We start from the raw sequence: 22,142 nt of genomic DNA, 5'->3' as shown, positions 1-22,142 counted from the left end.
TGATAATGTTTCGTAATAAATGCATTTATCAGCAGTTCACTTTTATGGAGATAAATGAATTGTTAATAAGATTACTACTCAGTGATAAAAACTTACTAGCAGCACTCATATTGATTAATATCATGATATCAGGCCTGGTATAAGTGGCTCACATAATGAAGAGACACTGATATATTTTACTAGTGTTAAAAAAATCCATTTTCATGAGTGAAATTTTGGGGATTACATATTTTTTAGTTTATATGTGGCCTAGAGAAGAGGTAGTACTTTGAGAAGTTATTTTCTTTTCTATATAAATCCGTTGTCACGTTCTGACATATAACAGTGCTTTATTTCAATAATACTTGGAGTTTACAATACAGTACTTTGGAGACTTTATTTTGTCTGGATTATCAAGTTAAAATTAATTTCTAGTAAGTCCCAGCATTATATGATTTTATTATAATTTTATATCTATATGTAAGTATGAGAAGTTAATCCAGAAGTAGAGAACACTGAAGCAAAGTTACAGTTTGACAAGCAGGAAGTGTATAAGAAGAAAAACAAGCTGTGAATGAACTCTGGGTGAAAAGCTATTATGATAAGGTTGCATCTCAATGATAGTACTGTTTCTTACATGTAATACATTAAACAAAGTGAATGGCCATGGTGGTGCAGCGGTTAGAGTTGTCTCCTCACAGCAAGAGGCTCTCTGATTCAATTCTCAACTGGAGCGCCTTTTGTGTGTAGTCTGCATGTCTTCCCCGTGGTCGAGCGAACTTTAAAAGACATGCAGGTAAGTATATGCATGAGTGGGTGTTCCTTCTTTGAAGGTTGGACGTCGGGCTGGCAACTCGACACTGTAAAAATACACTGCCAATCATAAGCGGACCAGTGATCTGCTGTGGCGACACCTAACCTGGAAAAGCCAAAAGACATTACTATGGCAAATGAGTGTTTGATCTAAAATGTCAAATTATATTATGTATTTTCCATACTACAAAGCACTATTTTCCTATGATGAAATTTCAGCAATAGTTGGTAAAACAGACAGTAAATTAAAATACTTGAAATTGTAAATAGTGGTCATTTCAGTTTGAGTGTGACAAGAGTAATGTCAAACCATGTAATAATCTAGCAATAGTAGCTTACTCCCTGATTTTTTTTTTTTTTTTTTATTTAGTGTGCTTTTTTGTTACTTGATGGCCCTCAGCTAATTATACTCAGCCTCATGTGGTCCTTGAGGTCATTTGAGTTTTAGATCCTTGATTTAATGTGAAAGCACATTCAGTGACATAATCATGATTATTTCTCAAACAATCAGGACTATGCTGATGAAAGCTGCTGTGTGCAGTTGTAGAAATACTGCCACAGGTAATGCGCTCTGTGTACAACTGAATTAATGCAACCTTCACATACTTGCTGAATGAGAAAGATTTGGTAAAGACTGCAGGTGTTATTGTGTGTACTATAATTTATACAAAAGGGGAATGGAAAATGGATCTTACTGGGTGGAGCTGAAACATTTTCCTTTGCAGATCACAGTAAAACATTTCACCTAATTCTAATTTGCACTTGCAGACCATAGTAAAACAGTTCGCACAGTTCTAAAATTATTATGAGAAAGCATCATACAGCACTGTGGTGTTGAACAGAAAGTTTTCTATGAGAATTACTACAGCCTACAAGCGGTATTATGTGCAAGACCAAATTAGTACATGTGGGGGACATAAAATGGAATTTACTGACCGGAAACAATTTGCTTTGAACAGTATGATAAGGGGGGATGTACATTTTAAAAAGATATGATAAAGCAACATGTGACCCCGTACTACAAAAAAAAAAAAAAAACGAGGGGAGAAAATGGTGATGTTTTCTTTCAGTTTCCCACTACAAAGCATATCGACTCTTTGACATTAATGGTTAAATATTCTTACTGTAGCTACATCAGTCTGATGATTTATTTACTTGCATCCTACTTTGCCTTGATGTTTGCTGCTCTGCATACAAGATTTCCCTGGTGTGGATGGCCCTGAAGAAGCAACTTTGTGATTAAAGCATTGTGTTACACTTGTACCTGCAAGCCCACACAAAAATCCTGCTTTTCAGTAAACATTTGATTTCAAGACTATAGTTTTTCTGCTGTTATTTGAGTGAAAGTGCTTGATGGTCTATCAGGTTATTCACCTTCCAAACTACAAATGTCAGTTTTCAGTACAGGATGTCTCTAGCACCTTGTTCCATTATAGTTATAATAGCACTCATAAGGAATGTGTTCTCATGCTGCAGTTTTTGTTGACTACTTTGTATATTTTAAAAATTTCTAGTAATATTCAAGTAAAAAAACTGAATGAAGGAATCACAAATTTAAGGAAACTGTTTTTTGTTGACAGATTTAACTTTCAGAAGAATTGTGTGTTGTTTACAAAGGTAAACATTTGTTTCATTTAATTTTATAAAAACATAACCTAAAACTGAAAATGTACATAGAGAGTTGCATTCATAATATAGTATGTATAACATTGCACTTACTGTGTAACTTATATCACATGAAAGAAGCAAACAATGTGTCTGTACTGTCTACATATATTTGCAATACAGCCATATTAATACCAAGCCACATAGGTAAAGGAGGGATAGTAATGACATGAGTTTAAGATATAAAACTAAGCTGAAGGCTATTTCTCATTTCATCTAGGGTTTCCTTACCTTGCAATGTACCATTTTCGTAGGTAAAATTAACATTAACATTCTTTCCGTAGTAATAACAGGGAGGCAAGCTTAACACCACTGAATGCGGAAATACACCACCTGTGACAAGGTCATTGACTAGTGTGATGGTGAAATCTAAAACAAAAACAGAAAAAAAAACAAAGTAATAATGTAGTTTATACAAGGAAACAGAAAGCTGACAATTTTTAAATGTAACTTTCTCATTCTCAAGTTCTTAAGCTTTAGAATAAACCTTTGCAGAAATTCAATTTTGAAGGGTGAAAGCTGGAAAGAAAAGATCTAATGCCTCTACCATAGACAGACAGACATACATACATACATGTGTGTGTGTGTTTATTTATATATATATATATATATATATATATATATTTCTTTGCTCAAGAATTCTAGACAAAGCAAAAAACAGGGAGGAGAAAAAGTCCCAAAATCAGAGGCAATTTTTAAATATTATTCTAATTCACTTAAAAACTTAATAAATAGAAGTTTTTTTTCTGAACAATAAAAATTATGAAAAGCGAATGTCTTTCATTATTTACTGACTGTAATTCTTAGTAATATACCAGAAAATCAAACATTTTATGATGGACAAGGCAAAATTATCTGGGAAAATAAGAGACATTCTGCAAAATTCTGGACAGTTGAGAGGTAACACACACACACACACGCACACACATATATGGATCTAGTTTGGAAGCTCGAACTTCATATGGTCGAGATCATAACATCAAAGTACTGAAAGTTTGAAACTTCAATAAAAAAATTAAAAACAAATAATTGAATTTACCAACTCTGAGATCGCTGTATAGTGAAGAGAACAGTACATTTCCTGTTCTGTGCTGTACGGTGATCTCCATTTAAACCGCTGGAAGTTTCAAAACTTCGATCTTATGGTCTCGACCATATGAAGTTTGAAGTTTTGAAACTTTGAGCTTCCAATGTAGACCCATATACATATATACATATGCACACACATGCTAAAACACAATGATAAGATAGATACATACATACACATAATTTTCTTTACTGCTCTTTCCTTAATTCCAAACATTATTTTCAACACATTTTGTGTGTGTTTGTGTGTGTGTGTGTGTGTGTGTGTGTGTGTGTGTGTGTGTGTCTCTCTGTATGTGTGCGTATGATAATACTCATTTTCCCTATAGTCTACCTGGTGAAAGTATATGCACTATGATGTGACAAATGTCAGTCCTTCTAGAATGATTGCACTAGTGAGTAATCATGGAGGAGTGTAATGCTTCTATGAAGAAATATGTATGATGCTATCATGTCCACTTTATATTACTTTAACCGGGTTCCTATTAGAATGACGAAAATGCATTTTGTCGAATGTGTTTTCATCGACACTTAAAGAGCGAACAGGCAAAACAGCGAAGTAGCTGTTCAGCAAATTCTTTCCCTGGGAAAGAAGTCGCTTGACTGCTTTGTTACTTTGCTGTGTTCTGCACTGTACTGTGGTCCCTTGTCCGCTATAGCTCCTGAGCGTAAATGTGCAACAGTTACTGACCTTAGGGTTATAGTGCGGGTTAAGGTAAGTGCATATGTTTTAAAATGTTTACTTTTTTTTTTTTGCGGTAGATGTATGGTTGAGTTATGTGCATATGTGTTTTCAGCTGTTTACTTTTTTTGGGGGGGTAGAATTAGGGTTAAGGTATGTATGTATGTGTTTGGAAGTGTTTAGTGTTTTTTATTTATTTTTTGGTTGGAACAGCGATTTCTTTCCTAGGAAATTTTCACAGTGGTAGTATTCTTTAGGTTCTAGTTTTAAACTGGATTTTATAAGTCAGAGTGAACACAGTAACTATTGTGTTTGTAATATTTTGTAAACTTACAATATCTCAGCAACCACTCAAGTTACACACTTACTGTCAGCTGCATTTTGTTCACCAAGCTGAGAGCTTACATATAAGATGAAGCAGGTTTGTCTGTACTACTTCTTTGTGAGGACATTTAGAAAAACATGAAATTAAAACAGTATAAATAAATACTATATGGGCAACAATTCATTTCTCTTTATCTGCACTAGACAGAGGTGAAATATCAATACAGTCGGATTTATCTTTGTGTAAATTTTAAAGTGGAATATTCTAATACTTTGTATGTAGCATGTTTTTTGGAATTATTAATGCAAATATGAGTAAGCAATATCTGATGCTTAGAAGTGTAAGTAGGCTGTAGATGCAGAAATACCTGAAGACATCACTGTACTGTGATGAGCTAATCTAGCAAGTCCCTTAAACAAATACCAGTTAAAATAAGATAAAAAAAATTATTTATGGCACCACAATAAAGGACAGTTATTTTTAACTAACCTACAAGATGAACTCAAAAATATGATATGTAATTCCCAACAAATTCCTATACTAAAAACCATCATATTAAAATATAACATTTAATTTCTCTAAAACCGCAACTTAAAGTCAAAGATATAGCCCATTGCATAATGAGATCCGGCTAACAGCTCGGATTCTAAGCCTTGTCCGTGCCATTACTTCCTCCAAACCTACCACCGAACTTTACAATACACCAAAAGGAAACTATTGTATCCCCCAATGTTATATATATAGATCCATGAAACACTGGACACTGTGATGTAGAAGGGAATTGCACGAGAAGTAAACTCTATGCATAACTCCCTAATCTAACTCGTTCTAAAGCCCCTACATTGAAATTCCCTATATATTAGAACATGTTATATCAACATGTGTCCTTATCTTTTAGCTCTGGCATATTTAGATTACAGCTTATGTAGGGTTGTGAGTGGAAAGCATTTTAAAATCACTGACATAGCAAATGGCTTATAGGCTATAAAAGTAGATCCTGAAAACTGGCTTTCCCCTTTGGGGTGGAATGTCACACTTGGAAATGGTGCCCTTTTTGGTAACTAAATATTCATGCAGAATATATCTTGATATTTTCCTTCATGATGCCAAATCTAAAACAGAACACTTAGAAAATCTGAATGAGATGACAAATTGATCAAAAGTAACACTTTTGAGAAGTGCCTGATGGAAACAACTCATGTGTATTAAGTCAGCTAAAGAAAATTGGGGACATGCTGTTCATCATTAAAAGTAGTGGTTCAGAAGCATGGTAAATTGTCTGGGGTATGAGACTGGACCAGATGGACTTGACCTTCAAAACAGCATCACAGAGGCCATTCAACATACCCCATATTATTACCAAAAATCCTTAGACAGCTAAGCAAGTTCTTGGACATCTGTAATTACACTAGTTAACTTATTCAGGAATATACAGAGGTGGTATTCTCTGAATCCTGGCTATGGAGAGAAAAGCAACACAAAAGGCCTTGCAAGCTTTAATACCGTCCCTGAATCTGGCATATCCGCAAATGGATAAAATATTTTCATTAGAAACAGTGAACTAATACCAGACTTAGTTATGTCCTGCATCAGAAGCAAAATTCTGATCATTTTGTTAACACCTTACATTAGTAAAACACTGGAGTAAGGCAGAGAAAAGTCCTCTGATTGTCTGAAGGCCTATTTTTGTACTGTTTATACAGCTCAGATGGCCCAAATGTTCAAGTTTATATTTAAGGCAAAGATTCTAAACATTAATTTCTAAACTTGCCTAAAACCTCCAGCTGTCCAATCCCCTTCTTCCAGAAACTTAGTCCTTCCATCATCTTCTACAAACTTACTCTTTTCATCTTTTTAATTAAAAAATCCTCTGTTTGATAGATGTCCAAATGATATAAGGTTGAATTTATAGGATCTTCCCATAGTTTTTAAAACTGTCTAAAGATCATATTATTTTTCATTTTTATTTATTTATTCTCTCCTTATGAAAATGTACCTAACATTCCACTTGGAAAGCTGCCGTCACATTTCCCCCCTTTAAAACTAACAGTCTTTTTGCCACCTGTAACTGTAGACCCATTTCTGTTCTTTACTCCTTGGCCAAACTGTTCAAAAATATATATTTCTTTTAACAAACTTCAGAATGCCTAAACAAATATGGTATGCTGTAGACATATCAACATAGCTTCACTTTAGGGCAAAATTATCCCAATTGCCTTATATTTTTACTTTGTTGTTACAGGTGTCATCTCACTGGAAGGTCATTAGAGTCCTTTTCTTCTGCTGCATTGTGCATAGGAATCCCATAGGGCTTTGTCCATGGCCATATTTTTAATTATATTTATCAGTTGCCTCCCAACTTTATGCCTTCTTTTTCTTTTGTTAGCATTAATCTGATCTCCAAAATTATTTCAAAATCTTCTCAAATTGTTTCAGTTGTAAAAAGCACCCTATTTATGGAGGCGATTCTTAATTTTTTCCTTGAATATTTTATGTGTAAAGTTACTTCACAATTCATTGAGTAAATTGTTCTAGTTAGCTGAGGCAAACATATAGAAGCTCTTTTCATCAACTGTTTTTTTTTTTTTAATATGGTCTGTATAATGATGTCTGCATTGTTACGTCTTCATTTCTAACTCGCTGTTCTGCTTATAATGCTTCATTATGTATTACTACAGTTGGCAACATATTATCTTATCTGGGCAGTGTCTAAAATGGGTATTCATAAATCTGTCCATTTCCTTGTCAAGCAAACATTACGTACATAGATTACTTAGACAGACAAATAAATAAGCAAAAGGCTAAGAAGAACATAACATACCCCCTGGGAAGTCAAAAGCTTAAGAATGGTAATATATGTAATAGCTAAATGCTGCCCTGGACTTTACCAGTCTAGAACCAACCTCTGGAAATAATATATGCTTGTGCCAACAGCAAAAGTGTCTACTCACACATGGACTGTCAAATACAAAAATTCACGAGTGTGCTGAGACTTAGGAATTTAGGTAAGAGCTTTAATGTCCTGCAGCTGTAGACCATGCTAACAATGTATGCAGAAAACTTCTTGGAGCACATGGTGGTAGATGTACATTTAGCAGGTTTGCTATCAGTGCAGTGGCTAAGATAAATGCGTGGCCAATATTCTAGCGAGACCTAGCAGATGTTACTCACCAGCAAAAAGTTAGGAATAGGAATGACTTATGCATGTATAGACACAAATATTATTCTGACTCAGTAAGAATGCAACTGTAGGAAATCTTTATTATTTCATCCAGGATTGCAATACAACTACTAGACCTAAAAGTGATTTAAAAAAGTTGAAGGATTCCTTGCATTCTCCTATTCATCGTGCAAGACTGCACATGGAGAAACTACAGTGAGCTCTAAGGAGTTCCAGGAAACAGCCATCAGATTTACTGGAGACAATGATGGCCCTTTCTCACTCTGACAGGAACTAGATTTTATGGTAATCAAATCTACCCTTTTTATCCAAGGAGATATCCCTTCTTCCTCCATCAGAGACTCAAAAAGTGGCAACAGACTCTTAGGACTAGGCTTGGGGAAACTTCAACAATTGCTCAGTGCAAGGCAACAGATCTCAGCAAGAAATGTCACTTTACATTAGCTTGAAAGGGATTGAAGTATTATTCAGTGCCTTCATAGAATTTCAGGGTAACCTCTTTTTAGATTGCCTTCCGGTCAACACAGACAACACTACAGTGACATGGCAAATCAACAAACATGGGTGGGGAAACAAAAACATTTCAAATGGGCATTTAGCTGGCACCATGGCATAGGGGAATACAGCCCTAACTATGATCCACACAACCTAGCATCAGTTAGTTGTGCAGGTGTCAGAAATACTGGCGAAGGAGGATGAGCATGCCTGCCCTGGGGTTACTCTGTCATAAGTCTTCTAACTTCCTTTAGAATGTTAAGTTCCTGGATTAAAACAATCACTGTTTAGATTTCGACTTTTATCCTCAAAACCAAGAGGTTTCCAGGTAATTTTTTTTGGTTGTTGCAGAACTGGAGGGGTGGGATGGAGCAATGCATTATGGGAATCCAGATGGAGCAAGCAACCTAGGCAGGTTTTACATGTTGAGCACACCTAAAGACTGCAGCATGGTTTCCTAATGGATCCTGAATCTGGATTTTCGTTTTTTAATAACTGTATTGTTATGCATCACAGCTCATAAAGTGATTGATATGCAATGTATTCTCCACTCTCTTACCACTCTTCAAATGACTGCAGAAACTGAATGCAGTATATACATGTATTTATACTTGACTCAAAAAATATATTCTTATCAGAAAGTGAAAAAAGAATAGTATGCCCTTCATTTTGTGTGTGTTGCTCTTATCTGCCATGGGAAATGGAACACACAATTAAGGAAAGCATTCCCACACAGGTTAAGTTGATCAACATTAATAGCAGTTTAATGGCTCAAGACGTGTAAATAGTGCTGGCACTGGAAGAAACCAAGTATGAAAATGGGCTTTCCTGGACAGAATAATAATGGAACCATCCATAACAGGAGGTATTAATCTCTAGTATGAGATCAACATGTACTGTAGGAAGAGACAATTTAAAGTTCTGCAGCAGTAAACCATCAAGATCAGAGATGGCTCTGCTCAACAGCTATTACAAAGCTAACAACAATTATAAAGAGTCATCGTTTTCCTCATAAAACAATATTCAGGAACTGGGCAGAGGATTCAGGACTGAATAATCAAGCTAGCAAACTGATCTTTCAGTTTTTTTGGTGAAACACTATGAAAAGAATGCAATAAAGACTTTTCCTGAGTACAGACTGGCAAACTTTACAAGATGGACTGGACAACAGTCAACCTTTTAAAGGTGCAAATTCCAGAGCCAGACGTTTTTAGGTAAGAACAGTGTGACACAGTAGGACTTGGGGCGGGGATTGCTTGAATTCCGTCAATCATGGCAGCATTTGCCGTCAAAAACTTGACCTGAATGACACAACATTAATTATGATGATTTCTGATTAGGGCTACAACTTACAGTTGTCAGCTGTAGCTATATATTAGCATCATAGGAAGTTATTAGGCTATTGGCCCTGAGGCCCTTACAAGCCTAGCCAAGAATTTAGCCCATGTTCAGACAAGTCAGCAACTGATGCCCTTGTCCAGCAGGGACACAGGTTGAATCCCAGGGGTGTATTTTCTATTCCCCATCCAGTTATCTGGGTTGCACTTAAAAAGGGTTACTGAGGTACTCTGCTTGACTTGGAGATGGAATCTATTGCACAGAACTTTTTCTGGTATTTGACAATTGCCTTCAATGCATATTTATCTTCTAATACATTCAGCATTATATGGAGAATGGGGATTTATTTACAAAGGTGAAAAAAATTCCCATTTTTGAGAGGTTTACATACCCTGTATATTTCAAAATCAAACTGTAGATACCTGTCCAGAATGTATTCAGTTTTTAGTTTTCCACAAAATAGTCTTGTTAAAACAAAATAGAACTAACCCCAATAAACAAGATCTCATTGTATAATTCTAGTTATAATCAGAAAGAAAACATTTGAAAATTGTTAACTAAACATGGTGAAGTAAAATAGAATAGTATTATACCCATTATGGCCATACTGAACTATGCAACATTTGTCATTCTTTAAATAGCACATTTAAGTTCAACTCTTTACCTAAAGCTAAAGTTACTATAAATAGAGAATACAACAGTTTTAACCCTCTGAAGTCTCACCTCTCTAGTCTAACCTATACTGATACTGCCTAAAAGTCTGTCAAATTAAATCAAAATAACTACAATGTAGTTAAAAAAAAAATAAAATTCATTTGGTCGAAATTTTATTTGATTGAAAACCAGTATTCAAGGCATAAAACTGGGATTTGTCCCCCTCCCCAATGTCGTGCGACCCTGGAGTTGATATATAGTTGGGTGTGTGTGGGGGGCACGGCCCCCCCACATTGGGGTGTGTGGGGGATGAAGCCCCCCACCTATTTTCATTTAAAAGAAGACAATAAAACAAAAAGTACACATTTTAAATGAAAATAGGTGGAGAGCTTTGCCCCCTCCACACCCCCAACTATATATATCAACTCCAGGGTCACACCATATTGGAGAGGGGGACAAATCCCAGTTTTATGCCTTGAATACTGGTTTTCGATCAAATGTCATTTCGACCAAATGAGTTTCAATCAAATGGTCTGTCGATCAAATGAAGTAGACCCATATATATATATATATATATGTGTCTACTTTACATGACTGAAAACTCAAAATACTGAATTTCATTTGACTGAGACCACAATACCTAATTTTCAAAATACTGAAATCTCATGTGACTGAGGCTCCTTATACTGAAAGCTTGCAATGCTGAATGTCAAAATTCTGAATTTTAAGCCATAGGCGGGATGTATATTTCCCTTCATCTGTGACTTGCTTGTGATAAAAAAAAACATTATTGTAACTTATAGTGCCAACTGTTAGAATACCGATAGTAGCGTAAAAAGTAGTGTTATAGTATTTGTAAATGTGGGTATGTCTTTCTACATTTTTATGTGAAGTATCTAAAGTAATAGGGTGGATCTTTCAAGTACTCCTGTCAGTAGAGGCAGTGTGTACAGTACTGTCAGTTAAGTGTGATGTGGATATCCCACCACTGCCAACAAATATGTGATGTGGATATCCCACCACTGCCAACTAATATGTGATGACCCTTCACCTCTGAGCCAGTAATGAAGAAGCCTCCGTCCTCACCACTGGCACCTGTGGGGGGACATTCACTGGGAGGATTACATGTACACTCATAGTATTTCCAGATGCAGCTCTCTACATCAAGTGCAATTTCCCTTAAGAGCACGCAGAGACCACAGTCAGTCCAGGGCTGGTTTCTCTTTCTTTCTCCAGATCCCCAGTAAGAATCCCCACTGGCACAGCTATAGAGCTGAGATCTCAGTTGAGTGTGCAAGCCAAGGCCTCCAAAACCCACTCTGTCCAACCAGCGCTTCGTGTTTCCTACCCAAGTAGCTGATGCACACACTCTTTGAGATTTGATTTACACACACACACACACACACACACACACACACACACACACCTGGGAAAAGTGGCACAGGTTGACTAGCTATGCTCACTTCTGCCCAGACTATAAGGTAGTTATGACTGCCACCAGACACTCCTGCCAGCTACCTTAAGGCTCTTCCAAGGGTATCCAATATACTGAGTGAAATTAATATTACTACATATGGTAGTTTGACCGTAATACACGGTGGTATGGTGGTAGCGTTGTTACCTCACAGCAAGAGGTTCTCCTGTTCGATTCTCGGCTGGGCTTGGGAGTACCTTCTGTGTGGAGTCTGCATGCCCTCCCCGCATTTGGGTAGCGTTTGAAAGACATGCTTGTGTAAATGGGTGTGCCTTCGTTGAAGGTTGGGCGTCGAGCTGGCACCTCTGTGTTTCATAAAAATCTACTGCCAGTCATTAGCGGACCGGAATTCCGCTGTGGTGACCACTTACCGGAAAAAGCCAAAAGACAAACAACATGGTAGTTTGACCAAGAGCAAAGCTATTAGGAGCGGCCCACACAGTATCACCAAATTAATAAGTAAGTTCTCTCGAAACTTAAATATCTCTACAAAGATCAGCCACAATGAAAGGTTTAAATATATTTAATGGCAATGTTTTACAACAGTACCCCCTTGGTCGGTTCACGCAGAGATGGGAGTGGCCATAGTGATTGACATGCCTAGTGGCTGTGATGTACCATGCAAATGAATGATTGACATACCATGCAGATTTGCCAGTGACATCACACATGCATTGCTTGTTGATTGACACCTGCTGGTCACCCCTTGTGTGTGTGACTTGTGCATTTTCTTGACACAATGAAGCTCGGGAGGTAAATGTCTTACAAGTTAACTTAAAAAGGCCAGCAGCATTTCATTACAAAATGGCTCAGAGCAAACTAACTTTTAAAGGCAAGGTGGATGGTCCTGTACAAGCACATTATTTTCCCTGGATGTTTCCTGATTCAGTAGCATTTAGCACATTGTACATGAAAGGAAAGTATCCTGCTCTTTGAAATGCAGGTTACTCTTAGTAGTTGGCACAGAAGGTAAAAGTAAGGTGAATTGAAGTTTTTCTTTGTACAAGCAGATTTTTTTCCCCTGGATGTTTCAGATACATTAACACTTAGCATTTAGCACCTTAATGATGAAAGTACTGCATTTTTTCAAACACATATTGCTTCAGCAAAAGAATGATTTTTAGGTATGAAGGAACAGTTACAATTATGTAACACATATAGTAATTCAGCAAAATAATGCTTTTGAAGTATGAAAACACAATCAAAATGACGTGAGGTTTTAAGTTGCTGGTAAGTATGCCACATTGTAGAAATGGAAGGTTGAGAGCTATGGAGCTGTAGTATTCACAAAGTGTTTGATCATTTATAAATTAATATGAACAGTGTTTGATATCTGTCTTTGATTTTTGGGCCTTTGTCATCCATAGCTTTCCATTTTGTCCCTGTTTATTTTGCTATGAACTACATTGCAGAAGCAGCCATAACAGACTGCTGAAAAAAAAAAAAATCACCTCATTGCTTGAAAGCAGATAAAGGTCTTGATTCCATGTTCTCTTTTGCTAAGCGGTCATATTTCATGTGTACTCCCTTGCGGTGGTAATATATAACAGTTTATTTTATTCTTAAGGCTGCACTACGTTCAATAAACCAACTACTCTAGTAGAATTTAAGGTGACAAAAGTAGATAAAAAGGTCTTGTTTTCCAAGATCTGTATTGTTGCAGAATGTTTGAATGTGTATAACTGATTATTTAATTTTATGACCCTTTTCTGCAGAGAACTACTATAATTTAAGGTGAAGTAACAAAAGCAGATAAAAGGTCTTGTTTACCGTGATCTCCATTGCTGCAGAAATGTTTGCTTGTGTATGACTGATTATTTTATTTTATGTCTCTTTTCCACATGCCTGCAATCCCGGATGAATATTCATGTGGATCAACAAAACATCAACATGTTTATTCAATGATATAGCAAAAAAATCACCATATGCTGGGTCTTGGGCAGGGTTTGGGTGGGCCTTGCAACTGCACATCTGGGGGGGGGGGTACTGTTGTAATACAATGCCTATTTATTAATAATAAATAATAAAAAAACAAGGTCAGGCTCAGGCAAATAAAGAAAAATAAACTAAGCTTCACTATACTCCTGACTGAATCTAAGAGAATTAAACTATTCCCTAATAACTTACTCAATAGAGCAAGGCAGATGATGTGGTGAATGGTTCTTCTTGTTGTCAAGCCTAAGACAGAATACAGAATGCGCTGTCTCACTAAAAGACTTCTCAAAATAATATTTAAACTATTACTTCTGAGATAGCTTGCAGAAAGACATCACTTCTGATCATCTGACGTCTAGTTCCCATGCAAAATCCCAAATGCAGGAAGCTGGCAGGAACTTGGCAATTGCCTGTAAAAATACACACACAAGGGATTTTGCTCAGATCTTTGGCAGATTCTGGAAGTCATTAGGTTCATAGGTGCTTACTAGGCTAGTGGCCCTGGAGCCTTTACAAGCCTAGCCTATAGGATTACCCTGGCATCATGCCACCTGACCTTAGTTCCCAGTGCCTCTGCCGAGCAGAGCCACTGGAGTGATCCCCGGGGTGAATTTTCTATTTCCCATCTACTCAAGATTTCTCTTGAAGAGGGCCAGTGAGATGCTCTGCTTGACATGTATGGGAAGTCTATTTCATAGCATGGGCAGTCTCTGTGCTATGAACCTGTCCCTCCAGCATGTTCTGTTGATTGTGGTAATGAGGTTGAGGTCTTTGGAGCATGCGATGCAGAGGGATTGGGATTTCTTTAGATGTAGCATTTCTGACAGAGTTGGATCAGACATGGCTTTGTAAGTCAAGCAGAAATCGCCTCAAGTAGGTGATATGAAACAGAGAATAGTTGGAGTTTGAGTCTGTCCATATAGGACAAGTGTTTAAGGCCTAGGATCCCCTTTATGAGGTACTTTTGCAGCCTCTCCAGTTGTTGCAGGTGTCTAGTGAGGTGCATACCAAATGGGGCATTGTACTCGATGATTGGCCTAATGAGGGAAGAGTAGAGGGAGACAATGACCTCTTTCTTCCTGGATGCAAAACCCTTAGTAATGAGATGTGCTACATAAAAGGACTTTCTGACTACAGTGGCAATGTGGTGGTCAAAAGAGAGGTTACTGTCAACCTTTGTTCCCAGATCTTTTATAACTCCTCCTGTGTTCAGTGGACTACCATCGATGTGGTAATTCATGGGGACTGGGTTTTTCCCAAAGGGGATGATGACACATTTTTTGCCATTGAGCTTAAGGCCATGGTTCTGACACCAGTTGTTGGTCTCAGTGAGGCCTTTCTGTAGGATGTAGTCATAAAACAGTTTCATACCTCCATGCTTCCAGAGTAGTAATTAGTTCACCCCAAAGACAAAACAGAAAACTTCCTAGTACAGATTTTGTGTCTCTATTGCATTGAAACCTGTCATATACCATCTTTATGGCCTAGTCCATAAAGTGATTTAATTTCAGATATATTTTAAAGTTTGCTGGACTGAGGTTAACCTTCCAGTTTCCTCTGTTAAAACATAAAGATTTAAACAGTTACAGTAGTGCATGTACATTTCTGTTCTCATCAGCAGGGCACACTGTGGATACCTTTTCAATACAAACATCTGTACAAATCAGTTTGATATACACATGACATACAGTTCTAATACATTTGTAACACCAGCATCTTGTATGACATACAGTTCTAATACATTTGTAACACAAGGATCTTGTATAAATTTGATTGACATTCACAAATGACATAATTATTTACAAAATTCCAGCTAGCTGTGCTAGGCAGTACCTCCTTTCGTCACACCTCCACCCCCTTTGAAGACTCAAGCTAGTTTTTCAAGTGCCCCTTGAGAAATGCTGATTGAGAGGGATGAGCCTATCTGGGAATACATTACCTCATACCCTGTCTTGCGAGGCCATCTGCATTGGCATTGTTAACCCCACTGCCAGCTGCACTGTCATATGATATGTCTGCAGCCCTAGGCCTCACCTTAGTTTCTTGCCATTTTGCTGGCTGGCTTGATATAGCCATGTTAAGGGATTGTGGTCAGTAACTACAGTAAATTTACTTCCATACAGATAAGGCTGAAATTTCTACAGTGACCATACTATGGCTAGACATTCCTTTTCCACAACTGCATAGTACTCCTTCTTGGTTGGAGCCTATGGTTGAGATATACCATGGGTGCTCTTCTGCCTCTGAGGAAAGCTGGCTGAGTACATCCCCCACCCCATGATTTGAAGCATCCACCTGCACAACAAACTCTCTTCTGTAATCTGGACTAGCTAACACAGGGGATCCTCCCAAAGCTCCTTTAAGCTTCTGGAATGCCTGCTTACATGCTAGGGTCCACGCTACCTTATCTAGCCTGTTTTTCCTTGTCAGGTCTGTGAGGGGAGCAGTTATGGTACTTTAACTGGGGACCAACTTTCTATAGTATACCGCTGTCCCTAGAATGCCCTCACCTTTTTGGTAACAGGGGTAGGCCATGCCTGAATTTCTTCCACTTTGGCAGGTTCTGGTCTGATCTTACCACTCCCCACTCTATGTCACAGGTAGGAGACTTCTGTCATACCCACCTGACACTTACTGGGCTTAATGGTAAACCCTGCCCTCTGTAGTCTGCCCAGCACCTCCTTGGCATACTGAAGGTTCTCTTGCCAGGAATGGCTGTAGATGCCAATATCATCTAGGTAAGAAAGGGCAAAATATCCTGCTCCTGCTAGGATACGATCTACCAGCCTCAGGAAAGTTGCTGGGGCATTTTTCATCCCAAAGAGCATCTTCGTGAACTCATACAAGCCAAAATGAGTCACAAAGACTGACCTCTCTCTCTAGCATTGGGAGTCAAGGGGACTTCATCTGTCCTAGGCATGGGGTAAGAATCTGACTCTGTATGACTATTTAGTTTCCTGTAGTCCACACAAAACCTGGTACTGCCATCCTTCTTTGGTACCAGCACCACTGGGGAGGCCCAGGGACTGTTGGACTCCTGGATTACCCCAGTTCCAAAATTTCCTGTATCTCCTCCCTCAGAGTCTGTTTGACTCTCTCAGACACCCTATAAGGGGCCTGCTTAATAGGCCTTTGGGGTCCTGTATCCACATGGTGCTGCACCAGGTGGGTGCACCCTGGTTTCCCAGTGAACATGTCTCCAAACTCCTGTAACACTGCTCAGATTTCTCGAACCTGGGTAGGGGATAGCTGCTGGGACATTGCTATCCCTTCCACTGAGGTGTCAGTCCGAGCCTCACTGAGGAGATCAGTTACCAAATCGCACTCTGACTCCTCCCTCCAACCACTGCAAACACTCAGCACAAGGGCCTCTCTCATGGTAATGTTTCATCATGTTAACATGGTACAGTTTGTGCCTCTGCCTCCTGCCTAGCAGTTCTACCATGCAGTTAACATCACTGACCTTCCTGACCTCTTTGAAAGGTCCCTCCCAAGCTGTCTGCATCTTGTTGCGTCTGGCAGGAATGAGAACCATAACTTGCTTCCCCACAGCATACTCTCTGGCTTGAGCATTCCTGTCATACCAGACCTTTTTCTGCTGTTTGGCTCCTGCCACATTCTCCTGGGCCAATCCCATGAGTTCCCTGAGCCTTGTCCTATGGTTTAGGACATATGCCACAACAGACTCCTTGTGGGATTCACACTCACCCTCCCACTCATCTTGAATCAAATCTAGAGGTCCACTCACTCTATGCCCATACAGCAACTCAAAAGGTGTGAAACCTGTGGATTCCTGGGACACCTCTTTGTAAGCAAACAGATGGGGCAAATATTTGTCCCACTCCCTTTTAAACTGGTCTGCAAATGCCTGTAGCATGGTCTTTAGTGTACATTTTAATTTCTCCAACAGACCATTAGTCTGGGGAGTGGTAGGGGATGGTCTTTAGGTGCTTCACCCCACAATGCTTCAGACATTTTTACATGAAATTGACACCTCTGTCAGTCAGTATTTCTCTTGGGAAACCTACTCTGCTGAAAGTCTCTAGCAAAGCATTTGCCACCTTATCTGCCTCAGTGGAGGACAGAGCCACCATCTCAGGGTATCTGGTACCATAATCTACTACCACTAGGATATACTTCTTCCCTGTGGAACTTGGAGTACTCAGAGGCCCCACAATATCCATTGCTAAACTCTGAAACGGCTCTTTAATCACAGGCAAAAGTGCTAAAGGAGCTTTGACCTTCTCTCCTGCCTTGCCTACTTTGTGGCACTGCTTACAGGTTCTGCAGTATGCTGTTACATCACTTGCAATCTAAGGCCAATTAAAGTTCTGCATAATATATCTCCTGCTATGCTTTATGCCCATATGTCCTGCAAAAGGAATGTCATGGGATAAGGCTAGAAGTGCCAGATGATAGGCTGTGGACACTACCAACTGCTGTATTCCCTCAACCTCTAGCCCTCCCTCAGGGGTCCATTCTCTATACAGTAACCCTTTGTTCCAGTATACCGAATACCCTTTTCCTTGAGAATCGGGTGCCTCCCTAGCTACCTCCCTCAAGCCTTTTAATGTAGGGTCTGAGAGCTAAGCCTGTCTCAAGTCTCTCTTTGTAACCCTTCCCAGCTCCTCTTCCACAGAAAGTCTGGTATGTTCTAACCTTGATGCCTCACTGTCAGCCTGGGTACTACCACTCATCCCTAACCTTGCAATCACTCTGTCCAAGGGAACATCAGTATTCACCAGCAGCTGTGGCTCACCTTCAGTCTCACTGCTACAGGGTAGCTTCCTCCCTCAACAAGCCACCTTACCAGTCCTGGCTTCAAGTATGCAGTCTGCTTGGGCCCCCCCCCCCAGGCTACCAGACCCACATGCCTGTCTACAAGCCTGACTGTGTGTAACTGCATGCACACAAGGTACTGCATTATCAAAATCATTCCCTATCAAGACATCTGCAGGGATATCCTCAAACACACCTACTTGCTTGCTTCCTTTTCCACCTCCCCAGTCAAGGTGAACCCTAGCCAAAGGTATTTGGAATGGGGTCCCACCTAAAGCTCTGACTGGAGTAGACTGCCCAAGCAAGTAGTCCTCCTCTTTAACCATTGCAGGCTTCACAATGGTTAGCTCAGAGGCTGTGTCTCTCTTAGCAGTGGTCTGTTTCCCATCTACTAAGATAAGATATAACCACTTGTGGTAGTTTGGTACCCTTGTTGTCTCCAGACAACTTACCACTGGCATTCTGTTTTTCCCACTTGCTGGCTCCCCCTACCTTTTGTTCCCCACCTTGCCACCATGGACATCTATATGCTACATGGCCCCACTGGTTACATTTAAACATTTAACTCTTGATCCTAGCCATGTACCTGAACTAGTGGCTTCCCCTGTTACTGGTGGACTCTGTTGGGGTGGTTTAGGCTAACCACCATGGGCTCCCTTATACCCATGTGCAGCACTGGTTATCCCTTTCCTGTGCAGTGATGCCCTGCTTGCTAGGTATAGGTCTCCTTTATTCCCTAATTCGTCTGTGGTGCTGCATTCGCTATCTGCCAACCAGATTCTCATGTCCTCAGGTAAAGTGCTAAGGGCTTGTTCCCTCACCAAAAGTTCTGCCAGCCCTTCAAAACTGGTGACCTGACACCCACTCACTCACCTATAAAAATAAGTGCTTAACTCAGCAATATAATCACACACACTTTCATCTGCCTTGTGTCTATGCTCATGAAACTTATGCTCAAAAAACTTTTTTCTGTAAGCTTCAGGTGTTAACTTAAAACATTCCAATAAATAATTTTTAAATGTATTATTATTTAAGCAATCAATATCAGACAATTTAGAAACAGCAGTTACAGCTTTACCATGGAGTAAGGGGGTAAAGAACTGTACCCAGAGCCCTCGGTCAACATTATACTGTTTGCATGGTCTTTCAAACATATGAATACAACTCAAAATTATCACCTTCTTGGTACTGAGGAAGAAGTTTATTGACCTTTATTGCTTTTGGGATATGGTTACTCCCTTCCCCATTACCTCCATGATGCTGGCAAAGAGTCAGTATTTCCTTTTCATGTTGCCTATGCCTCTCTTTTTCTTTGACTTCCAGACATCTCAGTCGGTCTGCTGATTCTAATTCCATCTGTTTCTCCTTTTCCTCAACCTCCAAACACCGCAGTCTTTCTGCTGATTCTATTTGCAAATGTTTGGCCTCCAGTTCAAGTCTCTAACTCCAGATGACATTGCAAAAGTGGTTAGGAAGACCTTCTACATTGCCCACCTGATCATGAAGATTCATCATCAGATCAGGAGGGGTCATTGTACCCTGTACTCTTCACTTCACACCAAATGATTGAGACAACTGCAGCAGTTGGAAAGACCCCAAAGTTCCTCACCAAAAGGGATAAAGGCTCAAACATATGTCATTCTGCTCAGAGGTGATCTGTGCCTGACATACAAGGCCATGTCCACCCGGAATTAATGGACATGCTCCAGCTGGAGGGACAGATTCATCACCAGACTCCCTACACTATGAGACAGGAACCAGTCAGTCCATGTGAGGCCCAGCCCCCACTCTCTCTTCAGAGAAATCGAATTTTTAAGTCCTCTGAGGAAAAGTTGAACTGCCCATTTTCTGAGAGTTGTACATCCCCAAGGCCAGTCTGGGGGTCTTCCTGGTTGCTGGTCCGTGATGCAGGTGTGATTAAGGCTGCAATAATTTCCTCTTTAGTCAGGCTGGCGTGCACCAGTCCTTTGACTTGGCACATTTCAGCCAACTGGCTCCTTGTCAGCTTGTCATAATCCTTTGCTGATATCATTGCCTGCTCTCCCTGACTAACTAAGCTAACAAAAAATAAATAAAACTATTGTTATATGAAACTCTGAATGTCTATCATGTGGCTGCTTGAGAATACAAACACCTTCTTTATTGACCACTTTGTATGGGCTACAGGAGTTCAATATCCACACCACTGAATCCTAGTATGTGAGGTGGTGATCCCACCAATGCCAACCAATATATGATATGGATATCCCACCACTGCCAACCAATATATGATGTGGATATCCCTCCACTGCCAACCAATATGTGATGACCTTCCACCTCTGGGCAGTAATCAAGGAGCCTCAGTCCTCACCACTGGCACCTGTGAGGGACATTCACTGGGAGGATAACAGGTATACACACAGTATTTCCAGATGCAGCTCTCTGCATCAAGTGCAATTTCCCTTAAGAGCACACAGAGACCATAATCATTCTGGGGCTGGTTTCTCTCTCTTTCTCCAGATCCCCAGTAAGACTCCCTACTGGCACAACTATAGAGTTGAGATCTCAGCTGAGTGTACAAGCCAAGGCCTCCAGCACCTTCTCTGTCCAATAAGTGCGTAGTGTCCTTACCCAAGTAGCTGACACACACACTGTTTGAGATTTGATTTACACACACACACACACACACACACACACACACACACACACACACACACACACACACACACACACACACGGGAAAGGCTGTACAGGTTTACTAGCTATGCCCCTTCTGCCCAGACTATAAGGTAGTTTTGACTGCCACCAGACACTCCTGCCAGCTACCTTAAGGCTCTTCCAAGGGTACCCAATATACTGAGTGAAATTAATATTAATACAAATGGTAGTTTGGCCAAGACAAGACTATTAGAAGTGGCCCACACAGTGTCACCAAATAAATATGCAAGTACTCTCAAAACTTAAATACCTCTATAAAGATCAGGTACAATGAAAGGTTTAAATATATTTAGCAGTAAATAATAAAAGAACAAGAAAACACTAAATATATATTCACAGTGACATCAGAGTTCAAAACACAGGAAATATTTAAAATAACATTGAAGGACAGGCTCAGGCTATTCAAGAAAAACAATATCTAAATTAAGCTTCACTATATTCCTGACTGAATATGAGAGAATTATACTATTCCCTAATAACTTACTTAATAAAGCAAGGCAGATGATGTGGGTGAATGGTTCTTCTTGTTTTCAGGCCCAAGACAGAATAGAGAATGCTCAGCCTCACTAAGAGACTTCTCAAAATAATATTTAAAATATTACTTCTGAGATAGCTTGCAGAATGACAGCACTTCTGGTCATCTGACTTCTAGTTTCCAAGCAAAACCCTGATTGCTGGAAGCTGGCAGGACTTAGCACCTACCTGTAAAATACACACACAAGGGCTTTTGCTCAGATCTTTGGCAGGTGCTGGAAGTCAAAAACAATTTCATACCTCCATGGTTCCAGAGTAGTCACCCCAATGACAAAACAGAAAACTTCATAGTACAGACTTTGTGTCTCTGCTGCACTGAAACCTGTGAGATAGCATCTTTATGGCCTAGCCCGTAAAGTGATTTAATTTCAGATATATTTTAAAGTTTGCTGGACTGAAGTTAACCTTCCAGTTTCTTATGTTAAAACATATAAATTTAAACAGTTACAACAGTGTATGTATATTTCTGTTCTCTCCAGTAGGGCACACTGTGGATACATTTGAA

General features: G+C 39.4%; 1 protein-coding gene across 1 annotated transcript in view; it reads right to left on the bottom strand.

The window, feature by feature from the left end:
* The window catches only part of UPK2 (uroplakin 2), a 260,794-nt gene that overhangs the window by 181,337 nt on the left and 57,315 nt on the right, over positions 1-22,142 (bottom strand). Inside the window, exon 4 of the mRNA XM_044079442.1 lies at positions 2,689-2,826. Coding sequence (XP_043935377.1) covers positions 2,689-2,826 — 138 coding nt within the window. The remainder of the gene's footprint in view (positions 1-2,688; positions 2,827-22,142) is intronic.

This window comes from Protopterus annectens, chromosome 8.part0, assembly GCF_019279795.1.
Source record: "Protopterus annectens isolate FY-2018-M chromosome 8.part0, PAN1.0, whole genome shotgun sequence".
Classification (NCBI taxonomy): Eukaryota; Metazoa; Chordata; order Ceratodontiformes; family Protopteridae; genus Protopterus; species Protopterus annectens.
Note: the sequence above shows the minus strand (reverse complement) of the source record. Positions and strands in the feature narration are given on the sequence as shown.